At 42.9% G+C, this 20,804-nt stretch overlaps 1 protein-coding gene across 1 annotated transcript; it reads right to left on the bottom strand.

Moving 5' to 3' along the window:
- Positions 1 to 8,542: 8,542 nt before the first annotated feature.
- On the bottom strand, positions 8,543 to 17,819 carry LOC119655067 (pickpocket protein 28). The gene is made up of 9 exons (XM_038060760.1): positions 17,687 to 17,819; positions 17,414 to 17,626; positions 17,033 to 17,281; positions 16,575 to 16,835; positions 16,169 to 16,373; positions 9,699 to 9,838; positions 9,513 to 9,643; positions 9,200 to 9,449; positions 8,543 to 9,130 (listed from the first exon to the last, which is right to left on the bottom strand). Exons 1-9 carry the CDS (start codon positions 17,734 to 17,736, stop codon positions 8,839 to 8,841), a joined length of 1,791 nt encoding a protein of 596 aa, XP_037916688.1. The 5' UTR covers positions 17,737 to 17,819; the 3' UTR covers positions 8,543 to 8,838.
- Positions 17,820 to 20,804: the final 2,985 nt, after the last annotated feature.

Raw genomic sequence — 20,804 nt, 5'->3', positions numbered from 1 at the left:
CAAACGAAAGAATTCATCTGTACTCGCAACAAATTTACACACATGTTCATATAGGAACCTATGAAAAGGACTCCTCAATGCTCTTCATGCGAGCTGTACGTGCGAGCTACTGCCTAAGGACTCGCCTGTGTTAATTATTGCAATTCCGCTCTTTGCACGCACCACTTCAAGTGGTTTGCCCTATTGAACTCCACTGACGTACAGAACAGACTGGCACATGCAATCGTATGGATTTCATGCAATTCAGAGCTTCATACAATTGGAAATTTGCAGCAAACATTTGAAATGCAACTCTAGGAAAAATGTACAGTATCTAGATTGAAGTGGAGGAACACAGAAACAAAGAAGGGAAATGCAAAGATAATGGGAGGTCATCATTAGGATACTTGTACCATGTTGCATAGATGTATTTTTCGCAATGGTATGAAAGACTAAAGGAAGAAGCTCAGAAACATTTGCTCCAACTTGAAAGTATGATATCTCTACCTTACTCCATGTATCTTACAATTGACTAAAGAGCACATTAGTCTGGAACAACAATTACTTAAGGTTCTTAGTAAAATACTGCATTTCTAGATGCCCATCAATACCCTTAAGTGCAATATGGAGCCACAATATGGGGAGAGATCAAGCAGATATTACTTGCATAGCTACCTTCTCCCAATCTACTGAAATTTATCTTGCTCTTTCTGCTAAGGTAGTATGAACAATGCCACAAATCAAGAAGGGAATTCCGTAATTCCGCCCTGGCCGACCCCTGATCCTTACCGGATAGAACCTGCCCTACTGAAAATCAAATACCTGACTAGGTCGACATTTAATAGTTTTTTTTCGCCTTATTAAAGACCTGTTTAAAACAAAACATGATCAAGTATGATAAAAAAGTTTTGATCCCGTTACAAATATCAGATTTAATCAATGATGAACAAGGTTATCACATTTGGTATTTTTGTATAAAATAGGCAAACAACTCCATGGTTATCGGTTAGTTAGTTTAGTTTAGTTTACTGGGGGAGCCGCAGCTCCGAGCGCTCAGCCCATTGTTAGGCCCATTGTATAATCCCCGTAAATCGCCTATTCAACTACTCCCCGGCTACGGCTTTACCGAATCTGAGAACATTCTCCAGCGGCAGAGAGTGTGCAGATTCTTCATTGAAGAAAACCTTACCAAGATGTGTTCGTCTAAGATCTGAGGAGACTGGGCAGTGTCCTCCTTCTCCTCACATTGGCTGCACATAGCCGAAGCCACCACCTCAATCTTTTCCATATGGTATTTCAAGGAGCACTGTCCCGTTAAAAGCCCTACTAGGGTTTTCATGTCCCACTTCTTAAGGGACAACAAAAATGCCGCTCTGGCGACCCCAGATTCTGTCACAAGGTTTTTCGCCTCCCGACAAAAGTCCGAATTTCTCCACTCGGCTGCGTGAATCTTTGCAATTTCACCCTTCAGAATAGACTTGACAGTAGATGGCCGGATTCCAAAAGCTGGTTCTGGCCCCACCATTGTCTTTGCTGATAATGCTGCCTGAGTGTCAACGGATTCGTCTTTGTCGCAGATATTCATCTGCTGCCAATGAAATGGCATATGTCTCCGCCTGGAATATTGTCGTTATTTTTCCGAGGGGTCGGGCCAGTTCCATAATCGGATTCCTCGAGAATACCCTTGCGTCCGATCCGCCCTCCATGACTGAGCCATCGATGAAGATTATTAAGTCTGTAATCTGAAAAGACTCATGGCCATTTATCGACCATTCTTCTCTTTTGGTGATTACGACAGTGCATGTCTTTTCAAAGACGAATCTGGAAACCATGTTATCGGCCGTGGTTATCGGTTATTGACGACGCGCTCCAAAACTTCCATAACCTTTCAAAAGGATTGGATTCTTTCCTCAATGTGTTAAGAAACTCAAGGGTAGCCACTCATGGGCCACTTCAGTATAGTGAGTTGTCGCCGTTCCACTTACCGTTGTAAGGCCAAAGTTCCTAAATGACATGTCGCACACATAAGTCACTGAAGGCTGGAAAATTTCAAGAAGCAATGTTGGCCACTTTTCACGTAATGTTCATATATAGAGCCACCTATAGTGTGGTACCGAAAACTGACATTAATTGCGATGGCCTGTTGGACTAAGAACCTTAGTTCCATTGGTATCCGCTTTCAGTCCGACTTTACTTGCACTTTTTTCCAAAGTCAAAGTCAGTTGAGCAAGATCTAGAAATCGTTGAAATAAGCCCATGTCATCAATAGACCCGAATTGTTTGAGTAAACATGACATTGTCCTTTGAGTCCGCATTGTTTCCCTACACGTCCTCCAGCCAGAAAACATTGATCTTGTGCAGCAGCCTAGCTAACAACACAGTTGTATAGGGCTAGCGGGGCTAAAATGTTCATTGCGAGTCCTTCCGCTACTGTGATTTCTTCTGCGATTAATGCGCAAGTCTTTAGTTCGCACATTTGCATTATTTATGAACGAACACGTACGTCCTGGTCCTGGACGCAGTCGAGGGCGGACTGTTCTGGCTACGGATCAGCACAGCAAACATAATTCGGGTATACGCAGTCGAAGGCACAACTTTTCCCACTCTCGAGGAAAGGATTTCCTAGAACATGACTTCAATCTGGTTTCCGAATTAACTACTCATAACTCATGGATTTATTTTCACCAAATTACACATGTTCAACAATGTACGGACTTTCTCTCAAATGACAACTGCACTGTACAAGGCTCGCTAACCAATTGACGAACGCCGGTCCAGCTCATCAGCTGTCCCTATGATCAGCCAATCTCGCTCCCGCTGATATCGTTCCTGGTCCTTGGCCTTGAACTTAAAAGTCCATGCCGGCTCAGCGCCAACACGCATAATCGCTTGTCTGCACCCAATAATGTGTGTTTATAAAAAGTTGAATTTGAAATTGCTTAGTAAAATTGTACTATGAAATTTAAATGAAAGGGACCAGTTGTTGGATTGTTTTTAAAAAAATAAGAAAATTTAACTAGTTGAAATATTAAGTATTGTATTTAAATGAAGAACGGGGGTAAGCATCGTCAGTAGTTGGGTGGACTTGAAGAGGATGGTGCCTCTCGCATTTACATTGCGAATCAAGTTCTGCAGGGTCAAGTCAAAGAGGATGCACGATAGGATATTCTGGATGATGAATCTTGTAGAGAGTTATCTCGTTGATTTTACGTGGCATCGCACATTGGTCAGGGTCAGCCCAGTTAGTCTTGTAAATTTCGCCGGGATACCGAATTCTCTCAAGACTGTGTATAGTTTTATCCTGGTTATGCTATCATAGGCGAAATCACTGAAAAGATGGTTGATGGCCATATTCCAGCAGTTAATCTGTTGTTAATTTGCCTGCAATGAAGGCTCTTTCGTATGGGCCAATTATGTCAATTATGCTGCAGGTTTATGTGGCTATCCTGCCCAGCAAGATAGCGAAGAATATGATGCTACTCAGCAACATGATACTCCTATAACTGCTACACCTCATGATATCCCACTTTTTTTGTATGAGACCTCTATTCCAGTCTTCAATTGGCCTTCAACTCGTCAGTGGCTTGGTTGTCGAGCAGCTAATCGAAGTACCCAACCCATCGCTCCAATATGCCCACTCTGCCGCAAATCATATTTCCCTTTTTACCTCGGTAGGAAGAGCGTCGAGGTGTTTAAGGATTCACCCTGTTGGCTTAGTGTTAAAACTGGCGCGCCTGGTGCGGTTGCTCCCTGTACCTTTCTAGTTCACAGGCCTATTGGCTCCTTTCGTGGCTTCGTAACGTTGGCTTTCCGTGTAGGGTTGTCAGCCCTACCCAACTCCCAACCTGTACGAATAGTTGGTACAATTTGTCCCGTTTTAGGCGTGAGAGACTCGCCTGCATTCTTCTACGTCTTCAGCTTTTCATTAAGAAGGAACTACCAGCGATCATCACATGAAGGTAGAGACAGGGTTTGGTAGTAGAACTGCTGGCAAACATGCCTAGGAACTCTACTGCTCACGATCTGATGAGGCAGATAGTGTAAGAAAGAAGTGCTGACTTGTGCTTCTCAGCGAACAGTACCTAAATAAGAGTCCACCCTCCTGGTATTCCAATATATCTGGGACTGCTGCCATCTGGGTGAAAGGTACGAATTACTTCTGAGTTTAGACCAATGTTCGAGGAGAAAGTTTCATTTGGATTTGTTGTGCGCAAGTGACCTTTTCCAGCGTTTACCTCACGCCAAACGAATCTAAGTCCGCCTTCCGGAAAAGGCTCGCCGTCTTGAAAGACGAGATTAAAAATATGTATTAGACAGTTCTAGTGGGAGGAAGCTTTATCCACCGTGCCCTCGAATAAGGCAGACCAGATTCTCCAGCCGTACTGATTTTCGAGATGACCGCCAGGACAGGGCTTATTGTCCTAAATATAAGTAGCACTTCGACGTCCTGGTTGACAGGGCACTATTCCTGACATAACCTTTGCTTCGGAGTCCTTAGTACTAACAGTCCAACGATGAAACGTACTGAATGATTTAAGAGCCAGCGATCCTTCAAAGTGACAAACGACTCCTCCCAATGTTCATATGTCCGGCAAGAAGAAAAATCGATATTGGAAAATTTGTCGAAGCTCTGAAAAGGGATAAGCCAAGGGAAAATCGAGGTGCAGATAGAAGAATTACAACTGATGGACGGCTGAAATCGCAAGCCTACGAAGGAACTACATCCGGCTTCCGTGGATTGCTCAGTGTGCCGAGGCCAAACAGAGGTGACCCTTAAATTCACAGAATATGAGAGAGAGGGAAAAGGGAATTCCGCCACAAAATGAACAGGCAGAGGGCACGCTATTGGTACGACCTAATCAACGACGTTAACAGAGAACCATGGGGCTTCGGGTATAAGCTGGTTACCAAAAAAGTCAGTACTCGTCGATCACGCTATCACATGGAAACAGCGAAGATGGAAGAAATCATGCAAGCCCTTCTTTCTGCCCCCCCACCCATTCTAGCAACCGCTACCTCTAAACAAATTAGAGGAGGCGGTCGTGTCCATGAAGGACAAAAAAGCACCAGGACTGGATGAGAAGTGTTAAAACGTCTATGTAAATACAAGCGAACTTAATTCTTAGTGCACTCAACGCATGTTTAATAGCGATTGTTTTCCCTCCCAGTGGCCGTCAACGCATCGTCCTCTCAGTATTTGCGACACAGCGGTCAAGCTGCTTGAGAAGCTCTTCAATACAAAACTAACTGACGCAATACGTGCTGCGTGGGACTGACTACTCGCCAACACAATATGGTTTTAAGAGCGAGACAATCCACAGTGAAACTGGCTCAGGCGCACAGTAGCCACTGTTGGCGAGTGGTGTCCTGTGTGACCCAAACGTAAAAAACGCCCTCAATTGTGCGAGGTGGTGTCACATGCTTGAGTTGAGTTGTTTCTATACTCCAGGCTAGCTATGACAAATATTCAAAGGACTGTGCCCTGCTCTATGAGACCCAGGAGGAACAGTGCAAAATAAAGGCAAATGGATGGCTGAACATGGATTCTCTCTAGTTCTGCAGAAAACCAGCTTGGGTAGCTATTGCTTCTTGAACTACGAGGATTCGCTTCTACATTGAATAGATCTGACCTGAGGTAATGTGTCAAACAGTTAAGGATTAGAGTCCTAAACGCTCCAGGGGGTGTTTTAGCCGGTAGTCTATCTGAGGCAGGATTCTGGTACAAAATATGAAGAAATAGAGACGAAAACGTCGAGAGGTGACACAGAAGAAGAAAAAAATTTCTTCCCGATTCATCAGCGATTTTTCGGATTTTTATTTATTTATTTTATGGACAATAAGCAGTAAAAAATTCAAATTACATATTGCCCTCGGAAAAAGGAAAAAGCAAAGATCGTAGTTTACACTTAAAACTGAAGCGCGAAAAGGAGTCCACGGGACCAAACTGTATTGCATTATAACTCCGACATAGTATCGGGATCGGGGAATGGAAATAGACTTCGAGCTCCACGCAGGGCACACCGAAAATTTCAGCGATACGCGTGGTGTATGACGCGTTACTAAAAACGATATCAGCGGAGACGGAGCAGTTCATTAGGCCGATAGAGAGTTTGACGAAGGTGCAAAAATCGAGGAAGATTCTACGTTCTTAGAGGTAAGGGAGACGAAAGGTACGGAGGCGGGCGGGATAGTCAACATGGGGGAGGTTCATATTGAAGAAGAGCGACCGGGTGAATTTACGCTGTATCTTCTCTAGGGCAAGACAATCACGGAACAATACTCATGGATATTTCTCACCAGGGAGCTACAAAGCATTATGGAGGGTTGGACCGAGTCGAAATCAGTACAGGAACGTAATATGAAACCTAACATTTTGGAAGCACGGTTGACGATATCGAAATAGTGACTGTCAAAACGAAGTTCATCATCGAAGGTAACGCCCAGGTCGAAAATAGGTTTCAGATAGGACAGAAAGTAACAACCAAGAGAGTATGAAAAGGGGTGGGAGAGGTTTTATGCGAGTAACACATCGAGTGGCATTTTCTGACATTAAAATCCAACTTATTAACTGTGCACCAATGGACCAAAGTATCCATATTGGCCTGCACAGAAGCGCAATCCATTGGGGACGAAACAGAGGAAAACAGTTTGAGGTCATTGCCGTATAACAAAGAAGGATAAGTGAGGATAGAGAGGAGGTCATTAATAAAGAATAAAAATAAAAGAGGTCATAGGATTGATCCTCGTGGCACACGAGAGGATTGAGGAAAAGGACTAGAAGTGCAACCATCAAAGAAAATGCTATATGATCGGAAGGAGAGGTAGGAGACAAGGCATGTAACAATGATAGAGGAATGTTGATAAAGGCCAGTTTGGACAGTAGTATCTTGTGGTTAACGGAATCAAAAGCTTTAAAAAAGTCAAATGACTTGAACTTCCAGTTTAAGGATTTGGCCATAAAGCTGGTGAAATCCAGATTGGTAACAGTCGTCATCAACGGCGCAACAACCGGTATCCGGTCTAGGCCAATAATAATCGTTGGCGCAATAATCCATGTTGGATCAGGGCCTTGAAGTGTGTTAGAGCACTTCATTCAAGACCGTAACGGTACACTAGGAGGCAATGTGGTCAGCATTACGCTCACCCGAGATTATTACCCTGATTTTGACTCAGGTACTCATTCACAGCTGAGTCGGCTGGTATCCGACGTCAAATCACGATACAAATTCCACTGCCACCAGTGAGATTTGAACCGCGACCTTCCGTACTACAGCCTTGCGCTCTAACCACTCAGCTATCCGGACACTGGTAACAGTGGATCGACGATTTATGAAGCTGTGCTACTCCTTGGCTATAAGGTGGCCGAAGTGGGTGATCTACCAGTCATTGACGTACTCCTCGAGGATCTTGAAGCAGGATGATTGGAGCGAAATAGGGCCATAATTCTCAGCAAGAGTATGGTCACCGCCTTTGGGTATAGGAAAAATAAGGGCTTCTTTCCACAGGTTGGGAAAGTGACATTCTTCGAGGTTCTTATTGAAAATAATGCCTAATGGAAGAGAAATGAACTTAGAGGTTTTAATCGGGTTCGGGTCCGACATTGACATTAAGATTAACTGTCAGCGACTTAACTAAAGATCGTAAAGCGCTAAAATGATTGAAATCTGCAGAGCTTCTTGTGAAAAAAAAAAAATTTTTCCTCTCAGCTTGCTTAAAACGAAGGTTTTTATGGATTTCAGTGGTGAACCATAATGGGCTGCAGCTCAGGGATTTGGATCAGGAAGGAACGTAACTAGGAAGAATATCAGACAGAATGGAATAAAAGGAGAGGAGGGCTTGGTCGCAGGTTAATGGTAAAAGAACGGCAGCCCAGTTGTTTGACGCCGAAGCTAAGTTCAAATCCTCGAAGTTTCCCTTACGAAAGTTGAGCTTAGAGGGCCTGCGTGAAGTAAAGGAGTTGAGGCTTGGCAGTTGTACCTCGAACTCAAGAGCATGATAATGAGCATGAGGAACAACATAGGAAAGGGCAAGAGAAGATTGAGCCAGGAGCCATTCTGGCATGTTGCAGAGGACTGGATCGAGAGTGCCATTTAGATGTTCATGGTGTTCATGGAAGTGAATAAAGGGAGAGGGACACAATAACAGAATTGGTTCTATTGTTCTGAGAACGAGACCTACTACACTTAATAGTGCTTATAATTCTGGGTCCTAAATCGTTTATCCTTTAGCTAATTTTGAAAATTACTGAAAAGCACTAATAGATTTCATCAGATACCCCATATGACTCTCTCAACTCTGCAAAATCCCGTCAATTTTGTGAATACCAAGAAAAGAGCGGGCTATCAGCATTAAAATTGAGGGGAGTGTTCTTAAAATGTTCATTCATCATCGCTCTTTAAGATTTGATGGTAATTTGAGCTTCAGTAGAAGTTTGTATCTCGGCGGAATAACTAATCAATTAATGTAAGTCGACATAATTTCTAAACGTTAACAATGTGTTAATAAAAATACTTTATTTGTTACTTCCATTATTACATAGTGTTCTATTATAATATGTTAAGTATACATAATCTCCATTTCGTGTGTGGATTACTTCTGTAACATAGATTGTATGAAATTTTATCTTAAGGATGTATTGATCTAGTTAAGTCGATCCCCTACTACAAAGTTCTAAACCTTAAATAATTACATGAATCAAAATTGAAAATGATGGGCTCCAGTTCAGCATCATCGAACTCACCGAAAGTCCATCCAATTTAAATATATATGATATTCACAAAATTGCTGTTTTCACCACCAAACTAAATAGTAAAAGTTTCACAACATCAAAACTAGATCAAAATTCCTTACTATTAAGATTTAGGCATCCTTAGGATTTTCAATTTTCCCGACAACAATCTCCGGTGGAGTTTGGACCATCTGAATTTTTGCTAATTGCTTGCGTTTCTCATGTCGCATCCTCAAATTCGATATCAAACGAACAGTGCAAAAGTACAACAACTCAACGATGCTCAACGTTGAAACCCCCATGAACAGACCCAGCAAACCACCACAACTGGCCAGGAAGTCGGTGGTACCATACAACTCCGAGCGCTTAGAAGTCAGAAATTGATTCTCCTTGAAGAATATCGATAGTCGTCCCATTTGAGTCCTGAAATTCAAAAGAAAAATCAAAATAGTTATGAGTTCATTCAAGTGGAACAATGGGGAAAACAGATACCCAGGAAACTTCTCTAGTTCCGTTTCGCGGAAAGATTGAAACAGTTTTAAGAAGTGAAAGTCAGCTTGAGATATTTCTGCTTCATATGCTATGGAAGTGCAGGCTGGTAAGCAATTGCATTGTGTTTCGCCGCGATAGTTCAGGGCAGAAGTTTGAAGTCCTTCCTTGAACTCCATGGCTAGGAGGTTGTCTTCGGCAGCGTTGTAACATTCAATATTCGCAGCTCCGCAGATGGGCGCCGAATCATTTCCTAGAATGAAAATTATTTTCCAGATGGAAGAACGCCTGATAGTTAGAAAGGAAAGTATCTCACTTGGCATTGAGAATTTAACGCATCCACATTCCTTCAAAGTGTAATTGGCCAAGCATTCGAGTTCACAGTTGGATTGAGTGTAAACTTGGAAGTAGCGAAGATAACGTTCCTTTTGGAAATAGCATTGTCTCCTATGTAAGTTTGGGGTTAGTAGTGAATGAAAGACAGAAATATTAACAGTTTTACCTTTCTGGAGAATAATCCTTGAGGCCATCTGATGTTGTAATGATATTCGGCTTTATTGAAATCAACACTTCCTGCCCAAATGGAACTCGAAAATATTGCCTCGACACTTGCGGCATCTCTCCAGGTGTAGTCAGCAAAATCTATGAATCAAAAGTAATCCATGGCTATGAAAATTTTCTATACATTTGTCCATTTCTAAAATGATATGAAAATTCAAATTGGGTTAGGTCGCACCATTAATGATACTTCCGAACCCCTTTGAAAAGGCTGTGGAAAATAAAGGAACCCAAAAAACTGAGGAAGGAAAATGCAGATGGAGTTGATAGAAGGTAGTATTGCCTTCAATATACCAAATAACATATTGAGATAACACCCGATAAGGTGTGGATTTCTCAGAGTATTTCCTGCTTAATCAAAAAGATCTTTTTATCTGACTACAAACTTGCAAACTTTGAATAATGATAATGAAACGTTGTCAGCGGTGGTCAAGCAGTAGACTACCTGTAAAAGACGAGCGTGGAAGGCAGCAAACTGCAACAGAGCTTGTTTCATTGAGGGAACGAATAAATGAACTCTGAATAAATATCCACCAAAATATCAGGGCTCTGATATGTAGCATTAAGTTGTCCTATATAAGGGCTGTAGAGAAGAAAAATGCCCAAGGATCATGTGGTCAAGTTACGCGGGAGGCGCAGATAATGCCTCCACAACATAAGGTAGGTGAGAACACTGGCAAACGGAGTGGAGACGGAATAAGTAAACCCCTGAGTTCCCAGCAAGCGGCCAAGAAGAAAAAGGCCTTTTCGCCGAAGAAAGCTGAGTCGGTGAAAGTTCCGGGTGTGTGTGTGTGTGTGTTTGAGGAGTGGGAGAGACAAAGCCATTGGGCACTCAGACCATAGTGGTCCATTGTACTCGATTCCCCCGTCTAACAGAATATCCCGGATTCATTTATGTATCGCAGGATTTCCGCTAGTGGATGCGATACTACCCGCTATAGTTGGAGTACATCAACAACAAAAATCTGATGTAAATCTGATGTCTGATGCGTCCGTAGGCGGAAAACTCCAATAGATTGTATTCCACTTCCTCATTACAGGATGGACACGCATCATCTTGGATAATTCCTATTCTGAACATATGCACAGCTATTGAATTATGGCTAGTCAGAATGCCCACAATACTCCTGCAAGTCTTCCTGCTTTTCGACAGGAAAAACTTTGCAGTATGTTTGTTTGGTTCTGACAAGAAGAGTTTGGTCTGTCTAGCAGCAGAATCAGCCAACACTACCGACACCCCAAGTTCCGGTCCGGGCATTGGGAAGTTGAAGCCTCTTTTGCTAAGGCTTCCGAGATTTAATTTCCCTCTATACGACAATGACCAGGTTCCCAGAGTAAATCCACTGTATTGAATCTAGAAACAGAATTCAATCGGTGACTACATTCCTGACCGATTTTTGAAGTGATCAAAGTACTACTCAACGCCCTCAATGTAGCTTGACTGTCGCTACAGATTGCGATGCGCCTGCCCTTCAACTGCTCGTCAATCATCGACGTTGCCGCCCTTAGGATCGCATACACTTCAGCCTGGAAGATCGTTGTATATTGTCCCAAAGGAAAAGTCCACTTCACGTTTTTATTCGAGAGGTAGACTCCTGCTCCAGAACCATTTTCTGTCTTCGAGCCATCGGTGTAGAAGACGTCAGTATTTCCTGACATGCATTTTTCTGGTTCGTCCCAGTTTTCTCTCCGTTTCAAGGTAACCTCCAATTTGCTACCAAACAGATGAATGGGAATCTGAGAATCGGAAGTCATTCCGAAAACTATATTTAGTTCTCCCAATGACTCTTCCAAGGCTATGTTCCCCCCATGTCCATTGTATTCCCATAGATCTAATCGAATTAGTCTATGAGCTGCTTTCGTTGCAGTGCTCTGAATAAACAAATCCAAGGGCTGCTGATTGCAATTGAGGAATGAATTCAGAGTTGCGCCGGATGTGGTGCTCATGGCACCGGTGGTACCCAGACATGCAGTTCTTTGCAGTGTGGCAATTTTACAGCGAAAACTCTTCTGTTTCACCTTAACCCACCACACTACGGATGCATAAGCGAACATCAGCCTAATGATAGTAACATATATTCACATTACCACCTGAGGCCTAAGTCTCCATGTCCATAAGCTGTAAGAGCTCCTTTCATCTTTATCTCTGCATATTTGTTCCAAAGAAGCTTCTTGTCTAGAATAATTCCTAGATATTTCACTTCTTCGGAGAGTTGAAGGCTTATACCCCTTATCCCTGGAAGGCAAAGACCATTCAGTTTTCTCCTTTTTATAATTAATACCATTGTGGTTTTATTTGGATTTGAAAGTCCATACCTGAGGCACCAACTGTCAATCAAAACAACGGTACATTTTGTATTTCTACACACCATTCTGAGATTTCGACCAATAGTCAGCACAGCCACGTCATCCGCATAAGCTTGAAACTGTATTGGCAGATGTTGCAGTTCGCATAGTAATGAGTTGATCAGCATACGCATAGCGTAGATCCAGTTTATTCGAGTTTCATCAACACCATGCTCTCTGGCGGCATCGCAGAGCTTTTGCAAGGGCGCACACTAAAAAGCCACTTCAATGTCTACGAACACCACCATCGCATACGCATCCTTCAGAGTTGCATCCTCTGTCTTTGAAACAAACCAAAGAATGAAGAGCAGACTCACAGTACTTTCCACGTTGGTAAGGATGTTGGCTTTCATTTAGGATGTGTGTTCTGGGTACTACTTCGTCTACGGCCCCAACTTTGACAAAAGGGAAAGGGTCTACAGCTCGTAATCCCGAACAATGGACGAAAGTGGGCGGCAAAAAGCGAAAAAAAAGGAAAAAAAAGTAAATTTCGTCCGGAAATAATCATTATTTCCAAGAAAGGCGATAATATGTCTTTCGCCAATATCTGCAACAGATAGTAATCGTGTGTAAAGACCTAGACAAGGTCACATGAGAGGATATCTGTGCTACGCTGAGGAAACAATTCAACCTTAGCGGAATAGAAGAAAACGCGATAAAGAGAATAAAGAAAGCATATGGAGATGCACAGACCCTTATCATTAGCTCGCCGGTTGAGTCAGTGATTAAACTGATTACTCTGGGCAAGGTAAAAATAGGTTAAGTCGTGTGACGACTGAGGGAGCGAATATCTCTCAAGGGATGCTCAGATACCTCAACTTCGGTGACTTTGCAGCAGAATATACTAGTGGACACGATAGGCCAAGAGGGAGCAGAAAGATGAGGGCCATCTTATCAAAGACTGCCCTGGAGATCCGTACTTGATGTTGTGCAAAGAGAACAAGGCAGCGCAGGTCGTGGCAGGAGGGAGCTGAATCGTAGGGTAAAATGAAGTTAATACAAATCAACCCCAACCACTGCGCAGCGGCTCGAGACTTGCTGCCGCAAACTATCCGGGAGTCGAATGTGGACGTGTACGGTAATCTGTGAACCTTATCAAAATTACATTAGTGCTACGTGGGTGAAAGACTCATCTAGACACGCGGCGATATCGGCATGCGGACGACAAGCCATTCGAGAAATAATGACATTTCCCAGAGACGGTTCTGTTAGGCAAACGTCAACGGCGTCCATATATGTAGCTGTTTTGCTCCTCCTAGTTCAACATCAGCGCAATATGAGTAGATGCTAGGCGGCTTGGTGGTGGACGCTAGAGACCACAGCCCCAAAATCATTGCCGGCGATTTCAACTCATGGGACTTAGACTAGGGAAGCCGAGTGACGAACACAAAGTGCTAAATCCTGCTTGAAACCTTCGCGGGGCTGGACATTGTACTAGGGCGCCTTTCTCGATATCAGAAATGGGGGAGGCGACCGTCGAGTGAGCAACAGAAGTGGAAAAACCACAATAGCACTACGGTCCACTGGAACTTTCCAGGAAAAAACCCGGCACCAGGAAAGCCCGCTGTTGAGAGCATTGTATCTGCAAACCATGAAGCTTTGCCAAAGGACAAGAGGGAAGCACATCCGCAGTCGGAGAAGGAAACCCGCGGTCTTCGAAGTAGCCCTAAGAAGACTATACGGTAAAGTAAGTGAAATCGCTCCAAGCGGTTGTGCCTTCAAGGAAATACGAACCTGTGGGGCGCTGCTTACAAGGGTGTAATGAACAAGATTCCTGAACAAAAATCAACCTAAGTGACGTGCCCGCGTCGTTCAAAGTAATCACAATCATTGTCCCGCAACTGGAAGAAAGTAGACCTCAGTCAATAGTTCAACAGAACATCTTCATAATCCCCGGGGTGACGGAGGAGGAACTACGAGAGATTTGTGGACGAATTAGAGATAATAAGGCTCCGGAATTGAACTGAATCAGGCCCACATGGTTCATAAGCCCATTGGAATCGTGCATGGCGGAAGGAATGTTTCCGAAGCCCCAAAAACCACCTGGCGCACCCTCTTCATATCGCCCTATCTGCCTTTCACTATCGACTGCCGACACTATCGATTTGGAGAGGGTGGTGATCAGTACAAAGCTAGCTTTGTACTGATGAAGGGGGTAAGTTGCTCCCGAAATATATATATATATAATAAAATAAACTTTTAGTTTGGAGTAAGTTACTGGTCTATTAATTTTAGACTTAACTACAAATAGAAAACAATATCTAACCTCTAAGAAGTGGAAGTTCCTTTGGAGTGAGGACATGGGCGTTGCTACACCATTTAGTGTGGCGATTTATGGAAGGTGAGGATCAGATTAACGTTAAGGGCGGACTTCACATTGGACTACACTTATGTCAAAAAGATTCTTTCGAAAACATATTGGACTTAGTTCAATAAACTTTTTTGCATCACTGTGTAGCTTCCTAGGCGACTAAGGACTCTTTTGCCTATAGAAGATCAATTAAAAACTCTAATTCGCACCCTTTTGAAGTGGTTTCAAGAGGATTGTCCAACTTTTGGAGGTCAAAAAAGAACTGCAAGACTCAGGAAATTGGCCACAGAAATTTTGAATCATGCTTCTGAAAGCAATAAGAACGAACACTCGCTAAGCTTCCGGAAATCACAGAGTGTGACTCATTTAGAGCATTCTGTAAGGAACTGGAAGGAAAAAGGGTGAATTCGGTGCTACTCACTTTGGCAATAAGAGCGATAACTTGGTTGCCCTCGAACTACAAAGCACCGAACAGTTGATAAAGTAAACTTTCCAGCTAGACCAAAAAAAAAGTTGTATTTTCCAAAAAACGAAACAAGTTAGCATTTTGACAGGAATTTTGCAATAGTTTCGTCGCAGGCTGACCAATTAAAGCTTTTAATGTCGACAACAACAAAATTATAGCGTTGAGAGATCCTAAGCATAGGAAACATGCTGGGGCGCTCATCTCAGTTGACACGGCAGGGTGATTCTCAGTTGGTGATGATGATCAATATATTAACAAACGTCTCAAATCTAAAATTTACCGCATTTTCGTCTGCCCTGTTGCTCTCTATGGTTCTGAGTATTGGCCGACTATAAAAGGCAATATACATCGCCTCTCGATAATGGAGGCGAAGATGTTGCGTTGGGCAAACGGCGACTTGATTACGTGCGAAATGAGGTTATCCGTGATCGATATGAGTTTGTGTCGATCGTAGGAAAATTGCGGGAGAGGCATCTTCGATGGTATGGCCTCGCGATTCGCACTAAGGAGAATTCACTACCCTAGTTTGGTCTGAACGGCCAAGTCGGTGGCAAGCAACCAAAAAGGCGGCCGAAACAACGGTTGCTTGAAACGCTGGATCGCAACCAAATCATGCAAGTGACAGAACAAAATGGCGCAACCGATCACGATGAGTCGACCGCCCCTGTGAACAAAATAAAGACTAAAGAAGAAGAAGGTAAAGAAGGTACATTGTATAGTGAATTCTGGTGGTTTGACCCAAACGACTCATCTTGAAAATAGGCACGCATGAAGTCACTCAAGTAACTATACCAACTGGCTTAGATCACCCGCCTTACAGTTTTTTCGCAAGAATCGGCTCTCTCAGCTCCCTCGACACGTTGGTTTTCAAAGGTGGCATTTCGAAAATATATTGACGGAGAGGTAGGTATATCCGATATTCTCAAGAGGTAGGTGGCAACAACCGAATTTAACGTAGAAACAGTGTAATGAGAACTTTTAACACAGTCACCCTTAACCATACTCTCCCTTCAAAAACATGTGTTCGTCAGTTTCTCTAATTATTTTCGACACCTTCAACACATCTTCTCACTTACACTTTACTATCACAAAAATACATTTTCGCGTGTTATAATTCCCAATAGATTGTGTGAACCGTGTTTATTTGCTGTATTTCTTCATTTGTTTTCAGCAAAGGTAATTATGCATACTCGGCAGGTAACAATCCTGAAGAGGGTGTGCCACATTCTATTTGTATCCCATTAAATAAGAGCGAATTACGGTAACAAAATAATTTTTGTCCATTAATTACCTTAAAACCTTGTACGGGTCCTCTGCATATATGATCGTAATCGGACTCCATGCCTTTAACCAGCACAAAAAGTCCTGCCCGTGCTCCTGCTCCTAGAACTCGCTCCGGGTATGTTTCGGTACCAGCATCCGCCGAGTAGCCATCTTCAAGATTCCAGTTAGATTTCTTATCGTAGTTTACCATGAAAATATAGTCGTCATGTATGCTGGAATATAAATGACGTGATTATTGTTGGTAGAGGTGGACGTTATTCGTCAGTAGGCCTGAAGGTAGGATGAAATTACATTGATAAAAGCATTTAATTAGCTGGAATTAATGTGTCCGTCCAACAATTTGTATTTTTTTGCTTGAAAGTAGGATCAATAAATTATCTGGCCAATGAGGATGCACTGAATGAATTCCTCACCTTTCATTCCGGTAGGTCTCACTAGCATCAATTGCATTGAAGGTGTAGCAGATGCCTTCCTCAGTGATGACTTTTTGGAACATGGAATCGCAGGCACCCATCACGTTTCGCCATTTACATGTCATGAATGTTTCATTGAATTCCACAGCCGTTCTTTCGAGTACATTAATGATGGAATTATTGACGATTCGGTTGCCGAACTCGAAGCCTTGCATGAGGTGGAGATCGCATACTTGTGAAACCGCTTCCATACTGAATATCCTGACAAAATGTTGAAGTATTCCATATTAGTCAACAGAAATTTGGTCCTGTGAGTCACTCAGATGAGACATTAGGAAATATGAACAAATCATATACAGAACCAGGAACCTCAATTTCGCTTAAGGACAAGTTTTTGAATAGGATAACTACTGGTGTTTACAACTCACCAAACTTTCAACTCAAACATTTGTACTCACTGCTCCTCTGTTGCTTCATGCGTCCTGTTATCGGCTATCATCCAGAACATATCGGTGAAATTAAACAAGCTTTGTCTAGCTTTTGTTTCTGGGCAAATGGTTACAGACGGGAAAGGGATTTGCCAAACTGGGGTGGACTTTTCTGCAAAACTGACAATCACAGGATTCTGATCCCACTTCACCCAAATGTTGTGCGTAAGCCGGGCACAGGCATAAATTGAAAGCAGGAATACTGTCGCCCAGAAAAGTCTGTTGGGAGTAGATAAAAAAAGGAGAGTTTAGAAAGGGACATATCCATATATCCACATTTCAAAACTCTGAGTTGCAGACACTTCCTAATTGTCACTCAATATGAAAAAGGTAAAACAATCAAATGCTTACTTTTCCAAAAACGGTCGTTTTTCACCCAAATACCGCAAACCGTGAATCGTACTATAATTGAAGTACTCAGAAATGATTCCCCAGGCGGCTTGAGCAGCGTTTCCGTACTTAATCTTCTTCCGATTGTCTAATTCAGATGCAGCATCGCTCGGGGCCATAGAAGTATTTTCCATAAAGGCATGCATTGTTTTGTTGTACATAGAGACGGATCTCCTGCAGACCAGAAAATAAATATGACATTCTTCCCTCAAAACATATTACAAACAAACTCACCATGTGTTCTTAGGAAACGCGGCATTCCCCGTACTTGATTTGTCTTCCATTGTCCCAGGTTAATGTATTTCCTTAGCTTGGCGTCTTTCTTCCGTGTCCAAGGTATCCACAGGTTTGACTATTCCGAATGAATGAACCGACAAGGACTGTTAACCATTCACTTCGGCAGGCATACATATGTTCACATGTGACATACATACACCTCATGTTTCATTATATAAAGTGGGACTGTGCTTTGGGACTGTTGACGTACAATGCTTAGCGCAATTATCCCTGGGGACGTTTTCCAAAAGACCTTACGCACTTTTACACAGAATCTATTTGTCTATATGTAAATTTTATGCAAACGAGCGAATTCATATAATTTTGCATTAATTTCCACCCACAATACATACTTTCATTTTTGATATATGTATATGTAGCGAACCATCTTGTGGATTAGAAATTAATTTCCACTTCATTAGTCGTAATTGGATTTCTGTGTTGCTGACTTTCGAGCGAGTACACAACAATTGTACGGTTGCGATTAAAATGCTCGTCAGTTGATGAATGTTCCGAAATTAGCGAGGCTTGGAAACAGTGTGGGGAATGTGGTCACATCCAATTGATTAATTCATAACTTCATTTACGTTATTGAAATCAAACGATATGAAAGGTTTCTCCTTCCTCTCATTATGAATAACTTAAGGATTATCAGGACATCTTGAAATATACGTACACCCAATCCTAGCTTCTGTTGCAATTCACACTCAAATCCAAACGAAAGCCAGGAAGTGGAGGGCTTAAAAGGCTTGAGTATCTCAAAAGTGAGAAATCGCCCGGAAACTGGTTGTTTGGAGATATGGTTGCGCTATGTGGGTCAAGGATACGCCTGGAAACCCCACAATATGGGTATGAAAGTTTTCGGTTCTAACCCCAATGCCGTCTTTGAACACGTATTTTTTTTAAGACCACAATCGGAGCCCACCCCCATAACTTTATATTGAATGCAAACTCAACATTCATATCAGTGGATAGCAAGTCTAGCTAATACCTCTACCGCAATTAAGTGTGCCGTATTACGGTTTGAACAACACAACTCCACGTATGAGCTCAGAAGAAGCTCTGCCTGCTACATGGACGCAACGACAATCACCATGAAAATCCCACAAGGGGCCAAGACCCTATCCCCCAGGAATTCTCTTCAAACATATGCTCTCATAAGGCCAACCCGGTTTTCAAAGTACCAGATAAATCTCCGGTGAGGCTTCGTGGTAAGACTCGGTTCAGCTTTTCCCCCTTTTTAGCATAGCTCTGAGTGCCTTCTTCGAGTACTTGGTGGCACCATTTCCCAACGAGTTGGCTCGAATCAGTTTGGTATGGAAAACCGCAATGAAACCTTCCCGCCAGTGATATGCCGCTCTGGTTATAACACATCAGACATCATAAGACAATCATCATCATCCTCAACAGTGCAGCAACCGGTATCCGGTCTAGGCGCCGAGGTCAACCAATTCATTCCATCTCAGGCAGGGTCTGCCCTGTTTTCTTTTTCTACCATAGATATTGCCCTTATAGACTTTCCGTCTGGACCATCCTCATCCATACGGATTAAGTCACCCGTCCACCGTAACCTATTGAGCCGGTTTTTATCCACAACTTCACGGTCATGGTATCGCTTATAGACTTTCTCGTTATGTAGGCTACGGAATCATCCAACCTCATGTAGGGGGCCAAAAATTCTCCGGAGGATTCTTCTCTCGGCCAATAGTTCTCACTTTTTTGCTAGAAACCCAAATATCGGAGGAATACATGAAGACTGACAAGATCATTGTCTTGTATAGTAAAAGCCTTGATCCTATGGTGAGATGTTTCGAGCCAAACAGTTTTTGTAAGCTGAAATAAGCTCAGTTATCTGCCAACAACCGTCGTCGTAGCTGTTATTGGTTGTGATAATCGACCCTAGATAAGGGAAATTATCAACGGTCTCAAGGCTGCAGTCTTTATTCCTCCCGTTTGACCAGTGCGGTTTTTGGTGCTGGCGTTGCCATTATATATTTTTTCTTACTTTCATTGATGTGCAGCCCAAGATCTCGCACCAATCATCGCCTGCTCGATCTGGATGAAGGCAGTTTGTACGTCTCGGGTCGTTCTTCCCATGATGTCGATATCATCAACATAGGGCACTAGTTGAGTAGACTTAAAGAAAATCGTACCTCTCGCATTTACCTCAGCATCATGGATCACTTTTCCAGGGCCAGGTAAAAGATGATGCATGATAGGGCATCCACTTGCCTTACACCGTTGTTGATGTCGAATCGTCTCGACAGTGATCCTACTGCCTTTATCTGGCCTCGCACATTGGTCATGGTCACCCTAGTCAGTCTTACCAATTTCATCGGGATACCGAATTCTCTCATGGCCGTGTACAGTTTTACCCTGGCTATGCTACCATAGGCGGCTTTAAAGTCGATGAAAAGATAGTGTAACTGATGTTCATATTCCAACGATTTTTCCATCGCTTACCGCGGAGAGAAAACCTGATCTGTTGCTGATTTGCCTCGTGTGAAGCCTCTTTGGTATGGGCCAATGATGTTCTGAGCGTGTGGGGCTATCCAACTTAGCAAGCTAGCGGATAATATTCTGAAAATGGGGTGTGTGTGTTTGAAGTGAGGGAGAGGCAAAGCCTCTGTGCACTCAGACCTCAGTGGTCCATTGTACTCGATTGCCCCGTCTAAAGGAATATCCTAGATTCGTTTATGTATCGGAAGATTTCCGTTAGTGGATGTGATGCTACTCGCTGCAGTCAGAGCACATCAGTACCAAAAATCTGACGTCTGATGCGTCCATATGCAGGGGTGTTCACCAACAAAATGTTCCGTGGATTCCGTCTCCTCATTACAGGATGGACACGTATCATCTTAGATAATTCCTATTCTGAACAAATGCTCAGTTAGTGGTCGCCATTCAGAATGCCCAGAATACCATACTTCTGCAAGTCTTTCTGGTTTTCAACAGTATGAACTTTGCAGTATGTTAGTTTCTTTCTGACAGGAAAAGTTTGGTGTGTCTAGCAATATTAAGGCTTCGTCACCTGTCATTCTGGAAAGCATCGGCCAATGCTACTGACACTCAATTG

Source organism: Hermetia illucens, chromosome 4 (genome assembly GCF_905115235.1).
Source record: "Hermetia illucens chromosome 4, iHerIll2.2.curated.20191125, whole genome shotgun sequence".
Classification (NCBI taxonomy): Eukaryota; Metazoa; Arthropoda; class Insecta; order Diptera; family Stratiomyidae; genus Hermetia; species Hermetia illucens.
The sequence above is the reverse complement of the archived record's forward strand: the minus strand, read 5'-3'. Positions and strand labels throughout refer to the sequence as shown.

Coding starts and splice junctions, on each gene's coding strand:
- LOC119655067 (XM_038060760.1), bottom strand. CDS start 17,736: ATGGAAGACAAATCAAGTACGGGGAATGCCGCGTTTCCTAAGAACACA. Junction 17,282..17,413: donor AAACGACCGTTTTTGGAAAA/GTAAGCATTTGA, acceptor TACTCCCAACAG/ACTTTTCTGGGCGACAGTAT. Junction 16,374..16,574: donor GAGACCTACCGGAATGAAAG/GTGAGGAATTCA, acceptor TTTATATTCCAG/CATACATGACGACTATATTT.